Here is a 27,693-nt window from a genome sequence, read left to right as displayed (position 1 = left end):
GCAGACATACTTTGGTCAATCACTTTGCTTATAGAAAGATTGTTTTTTTTTAATTAGTAGAACCAAGTGATATAAAGTGACATACCAAAGGGAAGACATTTATAAACTGTATAAAATAAGCTTCTGTGGTATCATGGGTAAATATGACAAAGTTGTCTAAGGACATACTGTATTAGAGGTAGCTGAAAAGGGGGAGATGATTCTGTAACCTTCAAATATCCCATGATTGTCCATTCACTGGTTTTTCCTCTTCCTTTTTTGCAGACACAGAGGGCTTATAACAATTCTAATGTTTAGTTTCTGCGACATACTAAGATCACCCCACTGTCACTTAGAGCAGTGCACATCTTCATTTGGTCCAAATAGGCAGATTCTGCCCATAATTTGAAACTGTATGTAAGTACATTGAAGCGTTGGCTTCTGTCTGGCTAGGTAGACCTAATACTAGTATGTCAACAATGGCTTACTTAGACCTCTTTTTAAGAAGATCATAACCACAGGTTAACATTTTTTTAGTAAGCACTGCTTAAATGCCGATGGTCTCTGAGAGAGAAGACATCCTTTAGCTAGTTTTCCATGCCCATCTTGGCACTGGACAGTCCTGGTATGCCATCCTGTGTCGCATGTTCGAGAACAAGAAAGCCAGGGTCCAGTCACCCACTGTGGCTGCGTGAGCTGTGGTGTTACTTTATTACTGTTGCTATTGCTCGTGACATAGTTAGTCATCTGCGTTTGCTTCTTTGGCACAAAGAAACTGTAACGGACATCCACTGCTTTAGTTGGGTCAGTGGCAAGAATCTGTACTATAAGAATCTCCTTTGTGGCAGAATGTCCCATTGCATGCAAGAAATCATCCTTGTGACTCCAGCCACTATAGTTCATGACAGTTCCATTGAGGTCAATGATTGTTTCTGAAGTGGAGATCATGTATTTGCCATTGACAAGATACTCACCATTCTTCCTCTTTAGGGCCAGGTAAGCTGTGAACCTGTTCTGGACTTTAGACTTGAACTGCCGGACTTTGATGTGAGTTGCCCCTGTGGGTATTTTCACTATATCCGTGTAGCCCTTACTGCAAGGAGGAAAGGAACATGTTAAGTAGCTAGTGAGAAATAAATGGACATGCTTTGAGGGCCTAATTCAAAGCTCACTGAAGTCAATAGAAAGCCACCTGTTGACTTCAATTGGCTTTGGATCAGGCCTTGAAAGCACTCGGCTTGAGGCCCATCTCAGATTGATGCTATCCAATTAATTTTTAACACGTTGTTCATTGTATTTTTGATTCATTTTTATGTCCTTGAATAAAATGCACTGCACTTACTTCAAATGACTTAATCTTTGGTTTCAGTACTAATATTATATGAGTTGGATTCAAGAAGAATGAACAATAACTGATAGTTTATATACCTGAAGCTTCTGCATTTGAGCAAAGGAGGGGAGATATGAAATTGGAAGCACATTAGGTTTGCCAAGGAAAGCTAAAAAGATATGCATCTGGAGCAGGTAGCCACCCCCTACAGCTGAGTCTCCATAGCAGTCCTCACTTCCCATGCAGAGCATCTATCCCAGTCGCCTTCCTATCTCTGACACTCCGTCCTTCCATCGCTGTCTGCTTCCCCGCTCCTCACGCAGAGCACCTCACTCTACCCCCACTTCAAATCGAGTTTCTGCCACCTCTGTATGCATTGGTTACAGCTGTTTCATACTGCCTTTGCTATAATGATGATTAAGGAAAGAGTGAGCAAGCTAACAGCTGGGTAAGGTACCTTGGGAACATTTAAAAATAATCTTGAACACTGAGAAAAAACTGTGTTTCCTTTGAAACTTCATAAAGCTAAAGGTTAATTGCAAAATGTCTAATGAAAGGCACGGTCAAATGTTTAACTCAGATAATTACAGCATCTTTACTTCATTTGTCAACCACTACTTGCAAGGTATCTTATTTCAATTCAGATTTAGAAAGAGATGTCTAATTCTTATACTCAAGGTCACAAGTATTCAGAATTGTAGGCTCTCTAGAATATCTAATATCTCAAGAGGGATACAATAAATCTAGAGAAATAATAAATACATCATTATAAACTATTAGCTGAACTGTTGATACATTTATTTTCACTTATAAATCTCTGACAAATAAGCTGATGCTGGAAGTATCACATTTGTGTTTGAAAAGGCAGTGTAATATCTTTTTAAAGTAAAAGGAAGGAATCATGAGAAAATGTGATAAAAATATAAAAAATGAAGAAGTCTCTCTGGGAGCCAGTTAGCCGACAGGTCGCTATGTTTATGAAGTTTTGAGTATTTATGTAAAGACTAAGTAAATGTGCTACTCTAGATTAAGTACTTGTATTATTCCATTGTTTTCCTGGAATAACTAATGATTAAAATCGAGTTACACTGCCAGGAGTGATGAGGTACAGATAAAGTCTATGAATTGCACCATCCACCACTGCAGGAAATATTTGTATAAAATTACATTACATATTTACATAAAATACATATCCAAAAATCTGTGTTAAAAGAATGTTATTAAGGTTACAAACTCAAGAGCCCAAAAGTTAGGAAATGTCAGAATTAAGGTCGCTCATGGAAAAAACAGTATGTGATCATGTAATTAAAGACTGTATCATAATGCAAAGACAAAAGATTGCACGAAAAGCCTTAGTTTTGGCATTTTCTAACTTCTGAGTGCTTGACTTTGTAACCTTAAAATTCTTTAACATTAAAAAACCCTTAGAAAATTACATTAAAAATTAAGAAAAAAGGCGTAAACAAATTCTATTACGAGCAATTTTTACAATGGGAATTATTAGGTAAATTTAATATAAGGAATATTACTGTTCCCCTTATAAATAGAAAAACAACAGCCACTGTTTTACTGTGAAGGATATACTGGTTGGACAGAAACTAATTATACCACTAAGATCAGTAATAATTCTGTCTTTTCTGTGACAAAGAGATTTTTTTAAATGGAGAGCTTTCTTTTAAATTAAGTATTGTATTTGTAGTGATGGTGGTAAAACTTTTGATCAACAACTTGCTGTAAATATTTTTAATTGAATAAAAAATCCATCCTTGCTGGCCAGCATTAATCACAACTGTTCAGCTGCCTGGGAAATAAGGGCCACCAAAGGTTGACTGATTTAGTTTCCATAGGTAGAGAGTGATATACAGACAATGAGATATTAAAGGCAATATGCTTGATTTGAGCACATGATTATAGAGGGATGTAATTTGCAACCATGCCTCCAGACTGCACGTAACCTAGCAAGGGGCAAGTAATAGTGCCAGCCCTCCAACAGAGTTGAGTTTTTAAATTCAATTTGTGACTCCATAGGACCCTCACAAGCACAGGTCACCTGGGAAATGCACCATATCAGTGCATCACTTGACTGCTCCAGCCCCAACCCTTGCTGCCTGGTTCCCCACATTCTAGGGGATACTAACCTGGCTCCAGGCCCTCTGGTACACATCTATGGTTACAGGTAGCTTGTAAAACTACGCCTCTATTCCGGGCAAACTTTTCATTGCTGGGGCTGCAGCCTAGGTTCTCTAGCAGAACCTCAGAATTGAATTCGGTGCAGTGTTTTTCTCTGATTATTACATACCCTGGATAGTGTTAGGAAGCTTGTTTTAAGCATCTGAGAAGTGCAATAAAACTTAGGCCTGTCTGGGATGTCTTATATAAATGAAATTCATGAATAGAAATCTGGCACCCAGTCAGACTTGTGCCTTTACAAGGTCTTATGAGTAAGGCTATGTTCTAGTCACAGGTATTTTTAGTAAAAGTCATGGACAGGTCACAGGCAGTAAACAAAAATTCACGGCCCATGGCCTATCCATGACTCTAACTAAAAATACCAATGAACAGAACTTGGGGGTGGCGGATGAGGAGGGCTGCCTGGGGGCTCCGCGGGTGCTGTGGTTTCCGGCCAATGGCAGCTGTGAAGCTAGTGCTCTGGGCTGAGGCAGCCTGCAGAGCTGCCTGGTCATGCCTCCGCCTAGCAGCTGAGCAAGGGGGATGTCGCTGCTTCCAGGGAGCCCCACAGGTAAGCGCCGCCCAGAGTCCACCTCAGCCCATCCTGTGCCCCAACTCCCTGTCCCCTCCCACACCCAAACTCTACTGCGCGGCGGCACGGTGGCCCCAGACTGCCTGAGCCGCCCCTGAGCCGGACACACCGGCCGCTGCGGAAGTCACAGAGGTCACAGAAAGTCACAGAAGCCATGATTTCCGTGACCTCTGTGAGAAACTTGCAGCCTTACTTATGAGCAGTACTTTTACTTCTAACTTAGACACATCTATTCAGTAAGCTTTATTTGCATCTATAGTTATAAAAGCCTGCTAATAATTCTGCTTGCACAAAAGGGTACAGTTATTTCCATCCAGAATTATTACCTCTTTTTATTAAAGGTTCCCATGACTTTTGTGCAGCTGGAATTGTCTCCTCCACACACCCCACACTTGTCATATTGGAGCTTTGAACCGATGATGCCATCACAACCAGTTCGAATGCACTTTCCCCGGACACATACTGAATTACTGTATGGCCTACATTCAGTTCCGTCAGTCACCTAGGGAATTAAATCTTTGTTAGTTAAAACTGTAAAAAAAAAAAGATTTGCTTTTGTGTATTTGATTGGCAAGCATTGCTATTTATTTAGTTCAGCCACAGTATACCTACTGTGAGTTATCTAAAGCTGTACTATAAAGGAACAATTAGTGTAGTTTTTAACAGTGCCCTCTGCATGTTTGAATTCTAGTTCACACTTTTCTGCTTGCTTGGCATTTGGTGTGATGATTAACAGAATACAGTTCTTATTCTGCCAGCCAGGACTGATGCAATCTAACCCTCAGGGCACTAAAGCAGCAGAAACATTAACAAAGGGGCCACAGGCATCTGACATATGGCTCTTCTGTTTACCCTGAGGCACTAAATCAGAAGTGCTGATTTAAGGATGATTTTATGAACAGTGATACTTTGCACTACAGCCTTTCATCTGACCATCTCAAAGTACTTTATAAAACCTGAATTAACTCAGCCTCAGAACATCTAGAGGAAGAAAAACACATAACTAAGGGATTCATAGGAATCATTTCACTCTTGATTCTACCTTGTCAGAAATAATAAACTTTGATCATAGGTCACATAACAGACCACTGGCTTTAAGACAGGTTAGTCTGTATTCGCATGTTAGTCTGTATTCGCAAAAAGAAAAGGAGTACTTGTGGCACCTTAGAGACTAAAATTTATTTGAGCATAAGCTTCATGAGCTGCTGAGCTCACGAAAGCTTATGCTCAAATAAATTTGTTAGTCTCTAAGGTGCCACAAGTCCTCCTTTCCATTGGCTTTAAGTGAGTTACTCTGGATTCATATCAGTGCAGCTTGGAGCAAAATTTAGCAGTTTACAGACAGACAAAGCAACTCCTTTCAACTAGAAAGATCCCAGTGTGCACTGCCATCTATAAAGAGAGAAATCTTTTCACCTACTATTGATGTGAAAATAGTATTGACTGAATTAGCAAACACAATTTCATGTGCATGCACATGTTTAGATGTGGAAAACTGTCTAATTTTAGAGGTCAGTTCTGGCCAACGCTCTTCTGGAACACACGATTAAACAAAAGGTATCCTTTTACTCTTCTCTGCCTAGCTACAGAGCTTTCCAAAATACCCTCAGAGCCTGGTACTGAAATTGTCACTGAAGGTACATTACCTTTGGAGAAAACACGACGTAGTAACCCGTCCCTTTGGCTCGGCAGGTGAGCTTGCACACATCTCCAGGAAGCACTCCAGCATACTTAGGGACCCATTCAACAAATGTTTTGACACCCTTTGCATCAGACTGATAGCCATTTCTTGCTTCACATTGTTCTTGTCGAAAGGCTTTAGCTGGAGAATTATCATTCATCTCATTAGTGTTTAATGTAGGATATACTGCAAATGTCAGTATGCACAGCTACCTTCTTTGGTCTTATGATACCATGTTTAATTCACACCATCCCTCCTCCTTGCCCTAACACCTGTTAACGGCTTTTGAAAATCCTCTGAATCTTTTATTTTGGCAATGCTCCCATGACATTATAAGCATCTTAATGACAAAACTCTGCTCATCTGGTTCATTTCTGCAGAGCAGGGCTGCTCTTTATGGAATCCTTCTGTCAGTAGCCACCATCTCTTTACAGGGTTAATTATGCTTTTGAATTTAAACTGGGTTACAGTGACTTTGTTATCACTTGTAGCTAAAGTTTCCACATTGTGGTACACTTGGGGGAAGCTATAATGGACAGCTTCTTCTTTTTTTTTCTCCTATGGAGATTACTATTTACCATATAACAGGAACAAGAGCTGTAACGTCAAGCAGCTTTGGCTGCTGCAGAACATACCATTTGCTGGGCAGGATGCAACGTTGCAGGAGCGATAGATGGCCCTCTTTCCAGTGCAGTATCGCCCGTTGTTTCTAGGAGCTGGGTTGTTGCAGTGACGATAGGCAAACTGAACCCCTCCACCACATGTACGGGAGCACTGTCCCCAAGGACCCCAGGAACCCCAGTTACCGTGGTTTGAAGCCTAGAACACATGAAACAGTGGGTTGTGAAAAAATGATTCAAACCAGAATGAAGATACTATATGTCAAAAGCACAGATACTTGTCCCCAAAATGGAAAATGTATTTCCTTTCGTTTAAACTGGGGCTTTCCTCATATTAGGATGTGGAGGAACTCTGAGAAACTTTTCACTTGCAGTCATATCCATTTACTGCCCTTGATCTTCATGTAGGTGGCATGATGTCCGGCGGAGTTCTGGATGTGGGTCAAGGGCAGTATATGGCCTAACTCTGCAGAACCAAATTCTACCCATTTCACTGGGAACAAACACTTCAATTTAAAGGACTCCTAATCACATTTCCATTCTTTCTTTGTAATAATTGCTCTGCCAGGCCCACTTCACTTAGCTCCACTCTGCCTAGGTAATATGCTGCTATTATTGATCATTGTGATCCCTGAATATTTAAGTAGTACAGTTGTATGCCACTGCTTGTGGTAAGGAGATATTGTTCTTCATCGTGGAGTCCTTTTGCTAGATTATCAGTTAGATAAATAGCCATGACCCGACCAACCTAAACAAGATTATGTGACTCCGACTTGTATTTTAGATTTCTCAAGAAATGTGAATAGTGTTCATGGTACCTTTATCAAAATCACTTTTGTTTTCAAAGTGACACTTCACATGCATGCCAGCCATATCACAGAATGCTAATTAAATGATCTTCCTGAATTATATTGCTATAATCTTCCCCAATTAAGTGACTGTCTTTCGTTTATTCAGCACATAAACAGAAATACAAATTGAATTTCATAGCTGTTCTAAGTTCAAGATGCAAAGGTATGAGCTGGTAAAACAGAGCTTGGCAAAAGGAGTGTAGTTAAAGTAACTTCTCAACCAGTGTGCTAAAGTGCTGACAGGCATTGGCATAAGAGAGAGCAGTCAGATACCGTTTGCAGCTAAGCTTGCCAATCAACTAACTCTGTGCAAAATACACCACTTCCACTGTAATTACACTTCTGAAATGTATGCATTTTATACCAGGAGGATGGGAATATGTCATTTGTGAAAATACAGTTATACAAAGAAAGAATGCATGTAGGTCTGAATTATTCTAACATTTCTTAAACATTCTCACAAAGCTGTTTGGGGCAGGGACCTTCTTTTAGGATTTATCCTGTTTCTCGCACCAGCGTCGTGCAACATGAACTTCAAGCAGCTCAAGATTTGCACTGGACAGTTCCCCTGTCTATGGAGAAACTCCATCCATGTAAAGCTGGTGGAGGGGCTCTGTCACCTCTTGTACCAGCTCTGATACCTCCCGCTCAAAAAATTGTTCTTGGTGTCACAGGCATGTTGAAGAGGAGCTCCAATATACCTGATTCTCCACTGGTTTAAGGTCCTCAAGGAACTTTTCTTCTGTGATGTAAATTAAAGCTATGCATATTTAACTTACATCAGAGGTGCCTGGCTATGAATGGGAGCCTGACAGCCCCTCCATCTCCTGAGTTCTACCTCACTGCAGAATCAAGGTCTATATTTTAAAATAATGTTTCCAGTTTTCCTAGGGTGAAAGCTCCAATACCCTGGGAGAAGAAAACGTGCTTCCTGACATTCAGCAACATTTTTCCAGAGGTATCAGAAGAGGGTCTTCACAAGCAACAATTTAACTGCATATCAGATAAACAAGAAGGCAGTTTTTACTCGATAGACAATGGGCGTAACCCTGCCAATGCTCCGTCCCTTTAACACCCATTATAATCAGCACATTGCAGGATCAGGCCTTCTAAGATTTCCCCAGGCTTTGGCCCTTGGAGCACTAACATACCGAATAATATTTCTTCTTAGTTTTGTCAACACATTTTCCTTGGAGGCAGATCCTTCCTTTCCCACATGGTGTCCCCTCCACAGCAGGTAGCTTCTTGGTCAGACACACCATCTGACCTTGGCGAACAACTGCACACCACAGGCGAGAGCATACGTCCATGCCAGGACACACTGTGTACTCAGGTCCAAATGCCAGTTTGCACTGACGAATGGCATCGTACGTTTGTCCTGGAAGCTCCTCAGGGCCCAAGATCTGCTTTCGTGGTTGGTCAAGTAAACAGTTCCCTGAAAGAACAATCCAGTTTATTACTCACTTCCTTGTTATCTGTACTATAGGACCTGTAGCTTTCAAGCTGTGATAACGATTATGGACCTGATCCAAACCTCAATGAAGCTAACAGAAATACTCCCATTGACTTCAGTGGGCTTTGGATCAGACACTGTTATTGCAACTGGGTTCTCTATCTTCAGCACTCCAGGGAACAGGTATCAAACTCTTGTTTGTCTAGCTGTTTATTTTGTCCTGTGGTGAGCCCTTCCTCCCGGCCCCCACCCCCCCCAAAAAAAAACCCCAAACCCCTATAAACATTAGGGCACTGAACTGCACTGAGGCAATTTGGGACTTGCATGGTGTTTCACTGTATCTGAGTTCACTCAAAGTGGGTTCCACTCTATTTATCAATCTGTGATTTGAGGCATGATCAAGAGTCACATAAAATAAGCAAAGCTGTCATTTGAATTTTGAGACAGAACATTTGAAAAGGCAAAGCTGCTAAAGGAAAGCCAGAAAATGCATGAAAAAATAGATCTGTAGCCAGTAGGGCCCTTTAAGAAAAAAACATCAGTTCAAAGAAAAATATAAGCAGCAAATCAAAGGTTATGTTGGTGGTAAATTTAAATTGGGCTCCTCATGTAAAGAATCACAGTTAGCCACTTCTGGACCCAGTTCTATTAATCTTTAAATAAAAAAAGAAAATAAATTAAAATATAAGATAGAATGCTGTTATTTGCAAAATTTCAAAAATCTGCCTGGCTCCCTCTCTCTTTAAAAATGCAATGCCACATTCACATTCTTCAAGAGCCCTGTTCTAACAAAAAAATTCACGCCACTGACAAACTCACATGCTGACATGGGAAACTCGGTCTTCACTCTAAACTCTGTCATATCATGTGGTATGGGCATATTTCACTTATCCTCAGCCAGAATGATTTACCACAACCCATCTTGTTTTGCAACCAACACCAGCACCACCCCTGCCCAATCCTGGGTAAAAAAAATGTGTAATATAAATACTTCACAATTACTGTAGCTTACAAAATATGAGAATTCAAGGTCTGGCATCATGTTTCAAGACCTAGTTTAGAGGCTTTAAAAAAAATGAACAACAGGTTTCATTTCCCTCAAGAAACACATTTACTGCAATTGTTTGCTTTCCCTAAAGACCACTAAGGGCTCTCGACAGCTAAATTCAGCCAAAAATCCTTTCAGCATCATCACTTATTTATTACTGAGAAGACCCATCTCATTAAGTTTGTTGCTCCATTTGTCCCCTGATGGCCTTGACTTACCCAACATGTTGATCTTATCTTTAGTCTGGACTACACTGACTTTTTAAAAATGAAAACAAGGTGTGCTTCTTCTAACAGATAGGCTGGTATCCCAAGATGAAAGTCATTAAAAGGACCCTACTGTGTAATGTGTCTTGTAACATAAAATATTAAAGGCATAGTGGAGGGTGAGGACACACATGTTTTCTACAAGATGAAGGGCTTGGGTTTCTAAAAGGAAAATAACAACTAGCAGCAGTTGCTGTCAAAAACTGTGTTCAGTAAAAATAAAAAAACAGCAAATGTCTGCCCCCGTCACACCATTCTTGCTGATGGAGGAAGTTAGCATCACTTTGGGATGCTGACAAGAAAGAGGACCAGCTTGTTAGACTTAGCTGTATTTATTACTACCAGATATACATAGTGCTTATCAAACTCTACAGCACCAACTATTCAGTATTTTAAAACATATGACAAAAATAATACAAAACTGCCATAGTATTAATACTCAAACATTCCTCAGCCCCCGGTGGCTTGTCTACACTTGAACAAACCATTGGGTTTTAACACGTGTTAACTCACATGATTGAAAATTCTAATGTAGACAGGACACAATCATTTTAGTTGACCCTTGGATTAACCATGACCAGCTAAAATGATTGTGCCCTTCTATACACTAGAATTTTCTGTTCTCTTAGTTAACACATGTTAAAATCCAATTGTTCATTCAAGAACAGACATTCTACATATGAGCCCTCATGCCCAGAAAATCAAAAAACTCAAGTTTTTCCTAACTGGGTGGGGAGTCAATTCCAGAAATGAATTCTCTTTACTAAAAATACCCTGTCACCAGTCCCTGGACAAATATATCTAGGGACTATAAACTTAGGCAGGGTGATTTCAGCCAGTTTAGCTCTCATCCAAGCCTCTATCTCAGCCAAGATCTGTGAACACAATTGCATTGTGACTGACTGCACAGTCCAGATCTGATTAAACAAAGATCTAAAATTAAGCGTTATTGACATTTGATGGCAATGCAGTCCAAGCCATCTCACTATCTCTTCTAGCAGTCTTACACACATGTTGCACAAGAGAGAATTGTACAATAAAACTCTGCATGAGGCAGATGAGCAGCGGTTGTAAACTTCTTGGGACAGAGACTCTCTTTGTCTAGGCTCTGTATGGTACTGAACACACTGGCATGCAATAAATAATGACCAAAAATACGGATAATCAGTACAATATGGTAGAAAGAAGGTAAAAGCAAATGGAAGGAATTTTCTCCTGTCTTCTGAAGAGTAACTAGGCCTTTTCTTCCACAATATCATATTGGTGCCTTAAGTGAAATCAGAAACATAAAGTCAGCAATTAAATCATGGCTGCAAAACCAGAAGAATGATCCAGTGGTTAGGCTGCTAGCTAGGTGTCAGAAGACCTCAGTTCAATTCACTGCTCCACCACAGATTTCTTCTGTAACCTTCGGCAAGCCACTTAGTTTTGCTGATTCTTTGTCAGTAACATGGGAATAATGTTGCCCACTTGCCTACATCACAGGGGGTGTCGTGAGGATAAACATATTAAAGATTGTGAGGTGCTCAAATACTATGGTAATGGGGCCATAAAAGCACCTTAGATAGATGGGGGGAGGTGGGGAACTATATGGGAAGGTTAACTAAAGTCTTAGTAAGGAAGTCACCCTTCTTTTATGAAGACAGCCTATTAATAAGTCCAGCAATTTGGATTTCATTTCAGTTTCAACATGCTTTAGTTATCTCAGTTAATGGTTCACAAGCTTCTGGTCTGTCCAAAGCAAAATACAGTGCTAGTTTACTATGTTCCAAAGAAAGAAAGTAAATCTCTTCTTCTTGTACAATCTCTTCCATATTAGATTGCACAGGACAATGTAAAAGTCAGAGACAAACAACTCCAAAGCATGGAGATACTCTCTCTCTCTCTCTCAGAGATGCTATAGTGTGTTCTACAAGGTATCTCCTCCTCTATAGTGTGGTACCTGCAGCTCCGCGCTCATGATGTCTGAATGAATGGGTAGGTGCCTCTTTCTGCCTGATAGCATTTTGGAGTCACAATCTTTTCACCTGTCTACGTGGGGAAATGCAGAAAAGTAACTTCTTCAAACGAAAAATTCAGAGGGAGCCATCCTAAACTTCAGCCACCAGGAGTGGGCCAAGAGGGGAAAGGGTGCAATGGGGAAGGGCTGGCACAAAATTATTTTGGGGAGCCCTGAAAAATCTGATGTATCTAGGTCAGTGGTGGGCAACCTGCGGCCTATCAGGGTAATCCGTTGGTGGGCCATGAGACAGTTTGTTTACATTGGCTGTCCGCAGGCACGGCCACCCGCAGCTCCCAGTGGTCACAGTTCGCCGTTCCTGGCCAACGGGAGCTGCGGGAAGGTTGCCCACCACTGATCTAGGTCCTGTTTACTCTTAATACACCCTGGCCTTCAAACTGGCTTCATGATCCAATAGGGTTCAGTGGCTGAAGTGACATCATTTGTATAGTGCTTGCTGGGGTGTTAATCTAAGTGGGAGCTGTTCATCTGTGATTTCAGTTAATCTGAAAAAGAATAAACTAAAAGATTCCCATTCCTTGTACACCGAATGCCCTTGCAACATTATTATTCAGGGAAATTGAACCATTTAGACTGTTGATTAGGGTTTTTTTGGGGAGAAGGGCTTGATTTCATAGGTTATGTTTATATTTTGTCAATGCAAATCTTTGATTTTAAAATAGATGGAAAATCCCACCCACAGGGGATACAATAGAATGCAACAAAACTATTACAAAAAATGTCTTCTCCGTTTAGAAAAGATGTAAGTTCAGATGATCAAACAATCCGACTGCCCGAGCTTCTACAGAGACTCCATTATGATTTTGAAATAAATGGAGTAGTGCCAGGCATGAAAGTGGCTCGTAGGTCAGATTGTGGAGCACTTCACCATGTTGGATATTTCAATGGAACTATTGGTGTTCGTGACTAAGCGCTCAGCAGGGTGAGAAAGGGCAACACAACCTGACCCAATCATGTTAAATGAAAGCCAGATTCTGAGAGTCTTCCTCACTTTGTGTAGTATATTACTGTGGGAGAAGTGGCACAAAAATCTTGGGGATGTTTTGTGTGGTAAGGTAGTACTCATTGTGAATAAGAGGATTGGAACATGGCCCTGAATGATTTGGGGCCCAATCCTGCTCCCATTGAAGTAAACGGCATGAGCCCTTTGGGCTTGATTGCCACAACTCCAGTTACTCTCCAGCTCAGACTGTGACTCCAGCCATGGGGTAGGGCGCTGCAGCTATTCAGTATACACTGCCCAATGCAAGCAAATTGGCAGTGAGGAGAATGGGAGGAGCCCTGTCTTTGCACTCACACTCATTGCCCCTCATAGAGTAGCTGGCGGGGTTCACAGTATGGGGAGAAAAGGGATGAAGTAACTTGCTCCCTCCCCAGAGAAAGGTGGGGGGAAAGGGAATAAACTGTGGTTCTGAATCACAATTCATTCTTTGGTCTGCTCCAGGCCTGACACAGCTATGTGATACAGATCTGCTCCTGCACATGTGGAAACTTACCTGTTAAAATTAAATTAATGCCAAAGCGATATGTACCATAAAACAGGACAACCCTAGATTAATGGAGCTCATAAAATTAGGAGTGAAAAAATGAAGTAATTTTCCAGATACAATAATAGGATAAAGCATTTTGGACAGCCCTGAAATTAGCCAATAAAATATTTACCTTACTTGCTTTAAAAAAATCCCGGACATTCTGACATGTGGTACCTTTCATCCATAAGTGTTGCAGTTACCATAACAACTTGATCCATTCGCTCAATTACGTAATTTTTATCTAAGTATTTTGGAATTTTTATGGCTTTTTTAAGAATTGCAGTTGCTTTGCAAGCATAATGAAGAATTGAAAATGCATTTAGGATTATTGATTATGCTTTTTTAAAAAAAGCTTTTTATTAAGTCAAAGTTACAATAAAATGTTAACATACTACGTTGTACAGTACTTTTTCAGGATCAGGTTAATAATCAAAGACCCTGACTAAAGACTCTGGCTTGCTAGCTGAGGAGCCCTTCTCCTCTGAGTATGCTAGACATTTCTAAATAGCTACTTCGTTTTGGCAAGAGATAGAATATTAGTTTTGTCCTCTAAAGTACTGTATAGTAGACTGGGGCTGAGGTTGTCTTTTTGTTATGTGTGTCAATAGTACCTAGCACAAAGGAGTCTTAATTCCTGGCTGGCACCTCTAGACACTAACATGACATAAATAATAAAAAATAGTAAGTTGGAGGAATGAGGCTTCTAAGTGTAGCATCTTCACTTTTTTAGCCGAATATCTGATAACCTTTAATGCTGATTTTAATTCCTTGATAAGCCAAGGTGTTCATGCATCTTTTGGGTAAAGTGCTCCCTGGACTCTCTTCTTCAGTATTTGGAAAAAAAAGTAATACTGTGGTTGTTAGCTAAACTTTACCAATGTTCCCAGTGAAAACATCACATAATCCACCTACATTCCATCCATGTTTATCATGCAGGCTACTCAAGGGGCTAGATTATGCCAGCCTTAGGGCTTCTCTATATGAACAAAAAGAAAAAGGAGGACTTGTGGCACCTTAGAGACTAACAAATTTATTTGAGTGTAAGCTTTCGTGAGCTACAGCTCACTTCATCGGAATGCATCCGATGAAGTGAGCTGTAGCTCACGAAAGCTTACACTCAAATAAATATGTTAGTCTCTAAGGTGCCACAAGTCCTCCTTTTCTTTTTGCAGATACAGACTAACACAGCTGCTACTCTGAAACCTGTCTATATGAACAGTTAGCATGCAGTGCAAGCTGGGTGTAAATCTATCTTGCACCAGCCTGCTGTGTACTAACTGTCATATGGACACCACACACTAAACATTCCATAGTGTGCTTTGATCTACACTGTTTTGAAACAGGAGTTGATTTACACCCATGCTTGCCACACGCTAACTGTTCATACAAACAAGCTCCTAGGCATGCTGTGTACTACCTACTGCTTGCAAGTAGCTGCTTGGTACTTCTCAATAGCAGTAAGGATGGCAGAATCTGGTCCACAATTTTCCTAACAACATAAGAATGAGCTTTTTGTCAACACTGCTGTGATATACAACAGGAGTGTGCAAAGCTGAGGTCTATATCTGACACCAGGTTTAATAATACATACCATGACCATCATCCAAAAATTCAGTTATGGTTGCTGAAGTGCATTTGGACCAGGGTTTGGACGCATCAATGCTAGTCAGGATGGAGGACATTAAGCGCTTATCTTCCATGGAGCCAAAGTTCTCCTCACAGAATTTGGAGTCATCATGGGAAAGCCCAAGCAGGTGCCCTGTAGCAATGCAAGTAGGAAATGTAATTATATTATTTCCCAATGGATAGGATTTTAGCAGGGAAGTGTCTATTCAGAGTGGGATGCATCAATCTGAAATGACAACGTGAAGATGGCCACTTTTAAGCTTTCCATTGGTCAGATTCTCAGCTTGAAGTCAATAGAGTTCTGCTGATTTACACTAGTTGAGACATAAATGGAGCAATGATGATTTATATCAACTGAGGATCTGGTCCTTAGTGTTTGCAGGATCAGGGACAAAAGGTGTAACAAGGAGGACAAACAGTGATCTCTACAAATACATTGATATTCTGTGACTGACTGGTCAGGAGGGCGCTCAAGATGAATATCTCTGAGTGTTTTCAAATACCAGATTTACTCAGTTGCTAAATCTAGCAACAACATCTACTCCTCTCAGTCTCTGGGAAGCAATGTATTCATTCAAATACATTTTCTATTTCACGAAAACATATAATGTATTCCGACATACTGCGGCATAAATGTTCGGCAGAATTTAGCTATGCAACTCTCTTTAAATGTAATTAGTCTCATATAGTTAAAACCTGTACACTACAATAAAAATTGATCTCCGTTACTATCTGCTATAGTAATGCGATATTATTATGTGGTAATACAGTGTAAATAACAATTCTATACAACAGTATGCTTGCACTCATTCATACATTACTGTAGCAACATATTAAACCAACTATTTATATGTGATGAATGTCTAATTATAGACTTGTGATATCTATGACATGTAGGCATTGTTTTTTTCTCTGTATATATGAATATTTTCCTTTGGGGATATTTAATATGTATGAGCCATATTCTGCTACCCTCACTCTGCAGTAAGGTAGTACTCATATTTTAGGGTGGTCAATTCTGGCCCTATGTTACTATTTAAACACCCCATGCAAACACCAGTTTAAAAGAGTTGACAATTTTTTTGTTTAAGGCAAGTATTGATGCTGAATAAAACTTATTGGAAATATTATTATCTTGAAGAGATGTGTCTCTTAGAAAGAGCGACTGAATAATCAATGTGCCATTGGTAACCTATATTACAAATTCTATGATGTTATAGACTGATAGCTTAGCGGATCAACAACTAATTTAACAATGAAGGCTCTATGATGTTCTGCTTCTGACTTTGCTAAAAGCCCTGCAAGCCTTTACTCAAACAATGAGCTTCTTCAAGAAACCTTAAGACCACACTTCGTTTCGCTGTCTCACCATATGATGTTATCAGTTCACAGTACTTGTATCATATTAATGAAATGAATGGCAGGCACCAGGGTGTAATTCAATGTCTGAAAAGAACTCTAGGTGCAATCCAACTGACATATTAATAAAGTCTGACTCACGTAAGCTTCTTAGCCACTGTAACTAGAACTGCTTTGTTGACTTGTTAAATCACTGCCTCGTAACAAATTTACACCATTAGTTCCCACAGCTCTGCTGACATGTTGCAGGAGTGTTGGTCAGTTTCTAATGAGAACAACTGGCTATTACCATGACTACAGCTAAATGAACTTGTTGATGCATTGATTAATAGGAGTATTAACACAAAAAATAATTTAAAATAGCCCAACAGCCATGAGAATGCTATACTGATCTAACAGCTCTATCTAACAACATAATGGATCTAACAGCATAATGGATGGCAGCTTTAACGGCTCAAAAACAATTGACAGCATAATGTCTAAATATCAAAGGTCATTAGAGGACACTAAGGTTGCATTAATTACATTGAGGATAGTGTGTTTGTGAAATAAGGCATTCATATCCCATGAACAACAAGAGGAGCTGCATTTCTAAGTCTTTGGGCATTGTGCTGAATATTTGCTATTAAGTGCCTATAAATACTCTACGATTACCACAGAAAGGGATATGTAACATTACATGGCACATACTATTCACTAAATATTTGGGTATGGATAGTTATTGAGTGTGAATCAGCAAGTACAAAACTTAACAATAAAAAGAGAAGACCCACTGAAGTTAATATTAAGCATCAGTGAGGTTAAATAAAAAATGTATTTATGCATTTTTATATATTCCCCAGCATGTTCCAGGGTAACATAGCTGGAGCACCACAAAGCTGGCCCTGTAAATATATGCCATCTGCTCATTCAGTCCAATTACTACCCAACAAAATTAATGGTGACCTAAGTCACCCAATGGACTACTAAACTTTTCACAATTGCAAGTGCTGTAGTGAATCAATGTTTCACACTGTCCACTGGAACTACTCAAGATTTATATCTGTATAATTGAGAGCAGAATCTGATGCTAATCCAGATTTACATTAATGTAACTGACAACAGAATTTGGCCTATTGTTTTAGGAGCAATATAGTTGCCTGTTATTTTTTCATTTAAGAATATTGCAATAACTCAGTACTATAATTCATGAATAACATTGTTGCTGCTTGGGAAACTATTAATCACCTTTAGTTTAGATTTTACTGGGTCTCCTATCTCAAAGTAAAAGGCTCAGATGATTTTGGAGCTTGTTCATACAGCTACAATTTTATCAACTAAAGCAAATTTAGAGAATGAAGAATCAGTGTTTCTGGCAAGTTAAAAAAAGTGAGAAATCAATTCTGTCAGAAAACAATTTTAGTAGCTTACTGATTTCTGAGATAGTAAATCTGAAATGACAATTTAAGTAGGCAAGACAAAAAAAGAGCGGGAAAAAGGTAGAATTATTATCCCCATTGTACACATGGGGAACAGGCATGACTGTTCCCTCTTGGCCATGCGTACCTTCCTTTCTATCCATCCATCCACCTATCCAACCTACCCACACACACACACACACACACAAATAGTAGGGTAGCAAAGTCAAGCACTCAAAAGTTAGGGAATGCCTGAATTAAGGTTGCACATGCAAACTATAAGCAGGCAAAACCCCACTAAAAACTGCAGGTAAGAACAGAAACCTTGGGAAAATATTCTTCTAACAAGTGTTTTTATAAATGGTGCCAACTGCAGCATGACACTATTTTGTACTTCTATGAACTTAAGTCAGGAAAGAATAATAATAATACTAAAAAAGGCTCCCAACAGCTGACTGACAATGACTGATTCAGACTGGGTTAGTAGATCATTTTATGTTTTTTACTTAATGAAGCATCTTACTGGTGTTGACAGTTCCCACTGAGTGAAAATGATACAATATCATTTTCCCAGAAGGATGTTTTTTAGTTATGTTATGCTGCAGGAATGCATAAAAGGGTAAAAGAAACAGAGTAGATGATGCAAGGTTCCCCCTGGTGCATGCTAGTCTTCTTACACATTAAACTGTTCTCTTCCAAAACAGCAAAAGAAAATTTAAATGGACTCACAGCCTCATTAATCCTTCTGTTTTGAAATTAGGGAAGGATTGTTCATTTTCCAAAGCAACATTAAAACAGTATAAGGACTTTGTCCTAAGAAATGCTGAATGTTCTTTGTCAACGTGCTCAGTGCCCTCAAATCCTATTGACGCCAATGGGAGAGGATAGAACTCAGCACCATGGAAGAATTTTTAGCACCTCACAGGATTGAGGCCTATATTTTCAGATGGACACACAGAATCTTGCAGAAAAATGAGAATACTCCTAAGGGACTGTCACAAACCCACCAAAGCCTAAATCCTCTCTGAAAACCAGTGCACAATAGGCCTGATTCTCAGTTATACCACAATTCCTTTACTGTGCTCTGGCAGAACAAAAGGGTGCAGAGGGTCTCTCTGACCAGCATGGAGCTGGCATAAAGGGCTTTATGCTAGCCTTGCTCACAGCGTCTGGCATAAAGGGTGGTTCAGGGGCACATATGGGGTGTGTTGGGAGCTGTGACCAAAACTTTCTGGCTGTTCTCTTCTTCCCATGGACTGTGAAAGCAGAACAGAAGTCTGAGCACACCGAGTCTGCTCTACTTTATGCTGGGGGTCAAGTAGATCCCAGGTGGGCCTCTGTACATGGGGAGTGCAAAGGTAGCGTCAAATCACCTTTACTCTCCATCCCTGTCCCAAGCACAAGAACAGAGTGAATGAGAATCTGGCCCAACATATAGCATGTAAATTACAATGTAAAATATAATCAAAGATCCAAAATAGTGTTTGGGGAGCAAAGTCTGTTATGCGTATACATTATCGTTTAGTCCCTGGATTAAACAGCATACTAAAGTATTGTCCCTAAATTAAATTTGACCATTGGACATATGCAATGACAGAGCGTGCTAAAAAATGTTCTAAACATTATAATTTGTTTACTTAGGAAAGCTCAGCTCAGATGAAGCATCTGTTTTCAGTGAGGTCATGCCTTTCACCTAATTTTCCAGCTGGGATGATTGAGATATAAGAAGGTCAAGAGACTTGCCCAAGGTTACACAATGAGTCAGTAGCTCACATGGGATTAGAGTCCAGCGATCTCCTGGCTCAGAGGTTTTTGCTCTAATCACCAGTCCATACATTTTGGATAATCACTTTTTCTCTTCCATGCAGTAACTCATTTAGGATAAAAACAAATTTTTTACATTGTTTTTCTAACTATGAAAAACAATTGGTCTTCATGAAGAGCCACATCCTGCTATCACTCACAGGGAGAGATCACTTTGAAGTCAATGGGAGCTTTACATAAAAACTGACAACCATAAGCAATAGTGATTTACAAAGTTCTGTTTTATAAGGTGTTTTGAATTGTAAAAGCACAACAAAATTCACACTGAGAATCTAAAAATGTGCTTTTCCCTCTACTTTCATTTGAATCTTCATTTTCTTTGACTGGTATTCTTCAATTATGACCAAAAATTTACTTTTTAATTTAAATCTTCAGCCCAGAGGCAATTTTAAAATCTCATAGTTAATAAAGCTCTGGACCACTGACTTGAACCTTAATGATTGCATTAAAGTTCAGTGCAATAGCAGACAAAAACAGAGAACAACGCACAGCCAAAAGGGCCTTGTCTTACAGACATCACATAGACAGAACTCCCACCAGTCACTTATCATAACAGGCTTCAATGGGAGTTCACATATACATTCAGTCCAGGATCTACATCAGGATCTGCTGGTGTTGACCTTGATGGAGCACATGGGTGGCAGAAAGGCCACTGAGGAAAGGTTCAAGAGAAGAAAACAGCTGCCATCTCGCCTCCGTGGGGGTGGGTGGGGAGGGCTGTAGAAAAGTAGCTCATCCCGAAAAATGTTTAGCATTGCCTGGGAAGAAGGCACGGCCAGGAGATGCGCTGATTCAGCACATTCTCTCAGAAGCCTCCATCAGCAGGATTCCTGTGCCTTAAATCTGTTCCCCAAATTTTGAGGCACACCACATGAATCCCCTTATGAGACACAAGGAGATTAGATATTGCAGGAATGTATAAATTACATCTCCCTGTGCCAGGTTCATTGATTCTCTGACTACAACATGAGGACTTCAGGGATCAGGACCACAATGTTTATCTTCATTTACAGCACTAGCAGAATATTAAAAAATTCTTTGCTCTCCTCTAGAACATGAAAGGCTGTGGGGGCGGGACACACATGCCCAACATACACTTTTACCGATAATAATGATCATGTTGAAACATCAGGCGAAACCTGGTTTCATTCCCACTTCCCTTCAGATGGCTGGGACGCTGATATTTGACTCTGTGGGTTTAATTTATGATGTTTCAAGATCCACTGCAGCTTATCAAAACACAGCCTTGTTTAATCTAATCATGTATGAGGGTATATTCCTACCTAGATCAGCACAACTCCCGAAAACCTCTAACCACAGCAGCAAAACTCGGCAGTGAGGCTGTTGTGTCTGAGTCACTTCCAAAGTCTCTGGCTGAACATTTTGCTCTGATTTTGGATCCTCTCACTTCTCCTTCACAATCACTTCACAGCCTTCAATAAACCAAGGAACTTAACAGGCTTAAAAACAAGCATTAGAGAAAGAAAAGCTTACGCATGTTCAGAAATTGAGGATTCAGGTATTCTAAATCAAATCAACCTCTTTCCGCCATCCCACCTTCCATTCCCACCTACAGCCAATTACAAACTGGCCCAGCTTCAGGAAAAGGGTTATTTTTAAGCCCCATGTGTGCAGCAGGTGGAACAACTATCATCATTACAATGTAATAAAAATATTTCTGGATGAGCCAAGATTTTTTAGTAAACATTTAACCTGGCATTAACGACAAACCTTTTGTACAGCTCCTGTTTGTATTTTGAAACCATAGCTGAAGTCTCTGCCCTATTCCTTACCTCTCACCAGGACTTAGTGTTGAGTGCTCATCTTGTTTCTGAGGTCTTAACCCAGATGCTTTGGTAGCATCAAAAGTTAAAATGTAAGCTTGAAAAAGAAGATACAAAAAGAATGTATTAAGTAATTCTTCCCATGGATACCATCAGAGAAGATTTGGATGAATTGTAGTCTCTCGGTTTTAGAAAGGAACTCAGACTAATTATTGTCACCTGGATATTTGCCCAAACTTTACCTTTCATGTGGGAAGAGTAAGATGAAAGTTAGACATCCTTCACCATTGTTTCTCGTGCTATGAGATTCTGTGCCTTGGCACTGTATCCCCTTGGGATGGAAGGACTACAAAAGATTTGTTCCGATCTAGCCTAGGGCTTTTTCTTATCTGTTTTATCTTGACAGCCTTAAACTCAAAGGGCTACATCTTCATCAGTAAAAACAAAAAGCTACTGTGAATTTAGTTACATTTTGTGCATATACGAAATAACACAAATGTTAAAACACTGACATAGACAAAGAAAATGACAACTTTCTCTGCGTACTCACATATCTGTCATATAGTATAATTTACCTGTGAGTAAAAGCGGTGCTCAGATATCAAGCGAAACTCACATTGACTTCAAAGTCTTGTGGAGAAAGGTCATAGTCACAAAGTTTGCATGCAGAGTTTAAACACGCCTATTTCAGTGTGAGGGAGGTTCAGATCCAGGCTCTGGGTTTGGCCTTTTATGGAGATAAGAGACAACTATCAAATTCACAGCTGGGTCCAGGTTCTGAACCTGCCCTCAACCCTTTTATCATTTTTGCATCTGGGGTTTTGGTTTGTGTCTATACTTCAGTATGTTTTTCCTGAGTAAGGATTGCAATATCACTGTCTTTATACTGAGCTCAGAAGCATGTCTGCAGTGTTAACAGTATTTGCGCTTGCAACTGTAAACGGGTTCTCACAAAATGGGAGCATGCGCTAACGCATACCGTAGGATGTTGACACAGAGAAAAAGTTTCAGTAAGAAACATGTTATTCCCAAATTGTAGCTTCCACACAGCTCCATAATGTCATGACTGTACCTATCTGTTGAAAGTGGAGAGGAGGAATTACAGGGAAAAGGATGAAATTAATGAACAAACAAAAGCTTAATTAGTTCAGTGTTGTAAATGTCAAGTTACATTCTAAAAATAAAACACTGGGAAGAGCATACGTGAGCCACATTACTCAGGAGGATACAGAGAGCAGTGATGTGCCAGTTTGATCACAGATGGAGAATTAGGCAATTTTCAAAAGGCCAGATGAATGTTAAGGTTCCTAGCAGAGAGACTGATGTTACCCTCCATCACTGCTTACCAAAATTGCCTTCTGCAAAGTTGAAATAAAGAACAATTAAATGTTCAGTTGGAGCCTCACCTGGTAAGTTTCTATGCACATGTAACTCTCCATGAAGTAAACAGGAGTTTTGCATGCTGTTTTGCGGTGAAGACAGTGGACTGGGATGCAGGTGATGTAAACTGGGTTCCTGGCTCTGCCGCAGGGTTCCTCTGTAACGTTGGGCAGATCACTGGTTCTCTGTTTGCCTCAGCTTCCCAATTGTGGAATGGGGGTTATACTGTGTCCTTTCTCCTAGCCTTTGCCAGTCTTATTTCTTTAGACTGTAAACTCACTGGGGCAGGGTCTGTCTCCAATTATGTGTGGGAAAAAAATCTAGTACTTTGGGGTCCTGAAATCAGCTGGGGTTTCTAGATGCGGCGGTAATATAAATAGCAACAAGTGGTTACTAAATTGACAAGTGTAATACTGAAAATTAAAGGATGTCTGGCGACTCTGGATCATGTCAAAAGCCACATTCTCATTGGCTGCTTGAGCCTTTTAATAACATCACGCTCATGCACCATAGCTCAACAGGGCACAGATGGGACTTTCACAGCGTTAGCAATGAAATCTTTCTCTCACATTTCTATAGTCCCCACTACCATGGGGTCTAAGCACATCACAATTTTTGATGTGTTTATCCTCTGTGAGGTGGCAAGTACTTTTACCCCCACTCTAAAGTGGGGGAACTGAGGCACAGGGAAAACTAAGTGACTTGCTTTAGGTGACAAAGGAAATCTGTGGCAGAGCAGGGAATTTAACTCATGTCTTCTAAGTTCCAGGTTAGAGCCCTAAACTCTGGACTACCCTTCCTTAAGGGGAAGGACAAAAAAGCTGCAACTGTCAGGAAACAGAACCCAATAAAATAGATCCCAAGTAACAGGGAAAAGTTATTTACAAACCTTTTCCTACGTGTTTTGCTCACTTTTCTACTAGGAACTATTTGCCATGGAAGAAGGATACATTGCATAACCACTCCTAGAACTGTTTTATTTTTAAAACTGAAAGGTAAAGATAAATCCAAATCAGGGTGTGCATGAGTAACCTACTGGTGACCTTTTCATGTTGTTCAAGGCATTAGACCTTTGGCCTCATACTTTCCAATACACCTGTGATGTCCACCTGTTTCATATTAGTATGCAACCTGTGGGTTTACGGTTATAATTAACCTATCTCTACAGTTCCTAATGTTATCAACCACATGAATAGTACCATCCCAATTACATGTCCAATGCATATTTTAATACAGGAAAATCAGTACATATGTATTCACCACAAATGATTGAATATCTTTACAGGTTATGTTTTAAAAGTATAGCCCATACCTGCTGCTTGCTTTTGCTTGTGGCAGAAACTGGATTATTACCTTCAAAGGTATGGAGGTCTCTTCCATAAATACTGTTTTTGATGCATCATCCTTAGCATGAAGAATGTTGTATCTGATTCTTCTTCACCATACGCCTGTTTTATGTGAGTCTAACTTCACTGGGCTCAGTTAAATTATTCCTGTTTTACACCAGCATAAGTAGGAGAAAATTGAAGCCCAACTTTGCTGAGTCCCCTGCTATGAAACCTTCTCCAAGTCTAACTTACTGTCTGCTAACCAGTGTTCTATGAATGTTATTTCAAGACTCCACCAGTTTGTTTTTGCTTTCATGTTCATAGACCTCTGTTGATTCCACCTGTCATTGCTAGTCATTCACATTCTGTCTTTCAAAAACCACTGTGAAAAATTCACATATTTTCTCTTTTAGGGGTAAATCCAAACCCGATGTATGTGGGTGTGAAAGTCCTGCTGGTAGCAGAACCACTGAGGTTCCATGCTGTAGCAGACAGAAGAGTCCCCTTCTGGCATTTACCCAGCATTTACCCAGCCCCAGCCTGTGTACTTGGGCTGCACACAGCTGTGGATTTGATCCTTATTTCCATTTATTTTTTTGATCTTCCTAAGAAAGGACACAATCCTGCAAAAAGTCCAGCGCCGTCTATGAGGTGGTAGGTGCCTTCAAATCCCACTGAATTCAGGTCAAAGTAAGGGTGTACAACAATTCACAGGGTCAGATTAATTAGTTACCACATTTGGGTTCTCATGTTATAACACATCACAAATCCCTTAAAGAACTGCAGACAATTATTCTGATTTGCTTCTTAGCTGGCTTGCTTAACCAATCCTGCTAATAGAAAAGACCAGCTAGCTTTGGAATACTTAGAATACCCCTGTCCTGAGGGTGTTTTCTGCCCTGCTAGGTGAATTCCACTGAATAACTAAGTTATTGTAAAATTAAATCCACTCCCTTCCTGCAAAAAAAGGGAACTGTAAGACTCCAGTATGGTAGGAAGGAATTCGGCCTTCAGCTTAGACACATCAGGGTTTTTCCCAAAGAGTTTAACTACAGGGTAGTCCCACCACACTTTTATTTTTCTTGACTTTTACTGTCATCTAAGTACCAGACTAAGCAATGTTAGTGTGTTTTTTGCCAGTGTCTCCCACTTTGGGTCTCTCACACACACACACTTCCCAGCATCTCACACTTCGGGTAACAAACACACACAAAGACCAATCTGTGACTGGACACCCCCTCCTTATTAAAATCTTATGGTGAGGAAAACCTGGCTATTAGTTTAAACAACTTAGAACTAGAGTTCTTGTGTGCAGTGGGGTACTTATTTATCCACTAGTTTCAATCCCTGCCTTTTTTATATTTAAAATTATAGCTTTTACAGGTTCACGGTAAACCTCTAGGTAAGAAAGTGGTGGGATTTTTTTCAAAGAAAAATCTGCTTCCAAATTACTAAAAATAATTCAAGCATGTTTATATTTTCTTCTAATTGAGTTCAAAGGTATCATATTACTCATTCATCTCCTCTCTTCTCTTTAATGTATAAGATATTTAAAAGTATTATATGAATTTATTACTGGTGAAAAGTATCCACAGAACAGATCTAGTATGAGTGGCAGCAGTGCAAGCTTCCACATCATTCTCTGCCAGTGTGCATTAACCTTTAGCTGGAGGTGCCATCTCTAGAAGTCAGAGGATAATTCAGTCTATATGCTCCTTAATTCCTTAGCCATTCTGCTAAGGGTGTCAAGGAGGGAATCAGTCAGCTCCAGTTCTGAAGGTGGGTTTTGTGATGTGGACTCTTCTTGCTGGGAAATGAACTAAGCAAACACAATTCCTATAGGGTCAATGAATAACTATCATATAGTGGCACCTATCTACCAATGCTTTGAATTTGTGACTTAGAAGGGCTTTATCTCCTATTATGATTCCAGCCCCCCTGTTTAAGAACTTTCAGGATCAGGATCCACTCTGACATCATTTTATAGGTTTTCCTACAGCAAATGATTTAGCTCAAGCCATCTGTAGTTTCATTCGACTGTGTCACTGCAAGAGTGCCAGGTTAGTTTCTCCTTATTATTTGAGGGTGTCTGGTGGAGGGGCTAGAGCCACTAACATGAAAACCATGAGTAAAGCCCAAGTGACTTCTGAATGCCATTCTAGGGATATTAGACACAGGACTCTTTCCCCCTACCTGCTAGCTATTTGAAAACTGAACTAGTGCAATGATACTCCCAAAACAAACTTTACTTTGGTTTGGCATGAGGTATAAGGCAATTCAGAAGTTGGCACTGCCTGAAAGTCTCTTGCCTTGTTATTTCCTTCCAAGAATGTTAAAAAAATTGTTTTCCATTTCCATTACCGTTCACGCTACAGAGCTAATAGTTTTTATACAAACAAATCTCCAGCAATTATGATAGTGTGAATGATTGAGGAAAGTGAAGATCTGAAACATAGTGTGGGATCTACTGGTAAATTAAAACTGACGAAGGTGTCAGCAATCTGTCTCGAGGAATATATGATACCAGATGTAATTTACTGGTATGCAACCCCTCCTCCATCATTAATGCAGTCTTAAATGTCACCTTCTGAAGGCCACAGAGTGGATTTTTAGTGTAAATTATTGCCTGCTGAGCATCAGCTGACACATGGTTGAGTGATTTTTGAGACTAAGTCTCTGGCACCTAAATACTATTTTCAGCTATTTTAGAACTGATTTTAATATTGCATTTCACCATAAAATTGGAATGTTAATAGGGTGAAAATAATATCAGCATTTTCCCATTCCATGAAAGCTGATTTCAGTCCACTCAGCAGACAATAAAAAAACATACTGACTGAATGTTCATAACGATTGCTCCTGAAAGGTCCAGTAAGTGATTCTGCAGTGTAAGTTACTTCCCACAGTATGTATGCTAGATGCATATAAACCATAATAGACCGGGCCAATATTTTCTCATAAGGGACATGTACTGACATTTTTGGACAGTAGCAGTCCTTGAATTTTCACTTCAACTACTGATTTAAACTGACATTGTCAGAAAGGAAACACCTACTGTGCGCCTTCACTTGCCTTCTGATCTCTTATTAGTTAACCCCAAAGTGCATATGTATACAGCTTTAATCCCCAAGTGTACATCTGAACCAGGGGAAATCTGGAATTAATTGTGAAGTATTTTGGTTACTAATGCAGCTGTTACAAGTGTTTGATTTGGCAAGGGAACAGAAAAGGCACTGCATACCAATTTCGTGAGCCACTGTAAAAGCTGCATGGAGGCCGTCATCTTCAATCACTGCACAGCTGCGTTCAGGAGAGCATATGGTCCCAACGTCTGCCATTCCCAGAGTATCACATGAATGATGCCCACATAAATCCTGCCAAGAAAGAGAAAAAAGTCATTAAGATAAATGTTTATACCCACAGGTAACAACAAGTAGAGTCACCGGCCCTTTGC

General features: G+C 39.9%; 1 protein-coding gene across 1 annotated transcript in view; it reads right to left on the bottom strand.

Annotated features, from left to right (window-relative positions):
- Nucleotides 1–501: 501 nt before the first annotated feature.
- ADAMTS5 (ADAM metallopeptidase with thrombospondin type 1 motif 5) overlaps nucleotides 502–27,693 on the bottom strand; it is a 41,114-nt gene continuing 13,922 nt past the window's right edge. Inside the window, exons 2-8 of the mRNA XM_077807270.1 lie at nucleotides 27,481–27,613; nucleotides 15,133–15,300; nucleotides 8,374–8,657; nucleotides 6,387–6,570; nucleotides 5,717–5,892; nucleotides 4,397–4,572; nucleotides 502–1,072 (exon numbers count right to left, since the gene is read on the bottom strand). Coding sequence (XP_077663396.1) covers nucleotides 502–1,072; nucleotides 4,397–4,572; nucleotides 5,717–5,892; nucleotides 6,387–6,570; nucleotides 8,374–8,657; nucleotides 15,133–15,300; nucleotides 27,481–27,613 — 1,692 coding nt within the window. The remainder of the gene's footprint in view (nucleotides 1,073–4,396; nucleotides 4,573–5,716; nucleotides 5,893–6,386; nucleotides 6,571–8,373; nucleotides 8,658–15,132; nucleotides 15,301–27,480; nucleotides 27,614–27,693) is intronic.

This window comes from Eretmochelys imbricata, chromosome 1 (assembly GCF_965152235.1).
Source record: "Eretmochelys imbricata isolate rEreImb1 chromosome 1, rEreImb1.hap1, whole genome shotgun sequence".
In the NCBI taxonomy this organism is placed as follows: domain Eukaryota; kingdom Metazoa; phylum Chordata; order Testudines; family Cheloniidae; genus Eretmochelys; species Eretmochelys imbricata.
The sequence above is the reverse complement of the archived record's forward strand: the minus strand, read 5'-3'. Positions and strand labels throughout refer to the sequence as shown.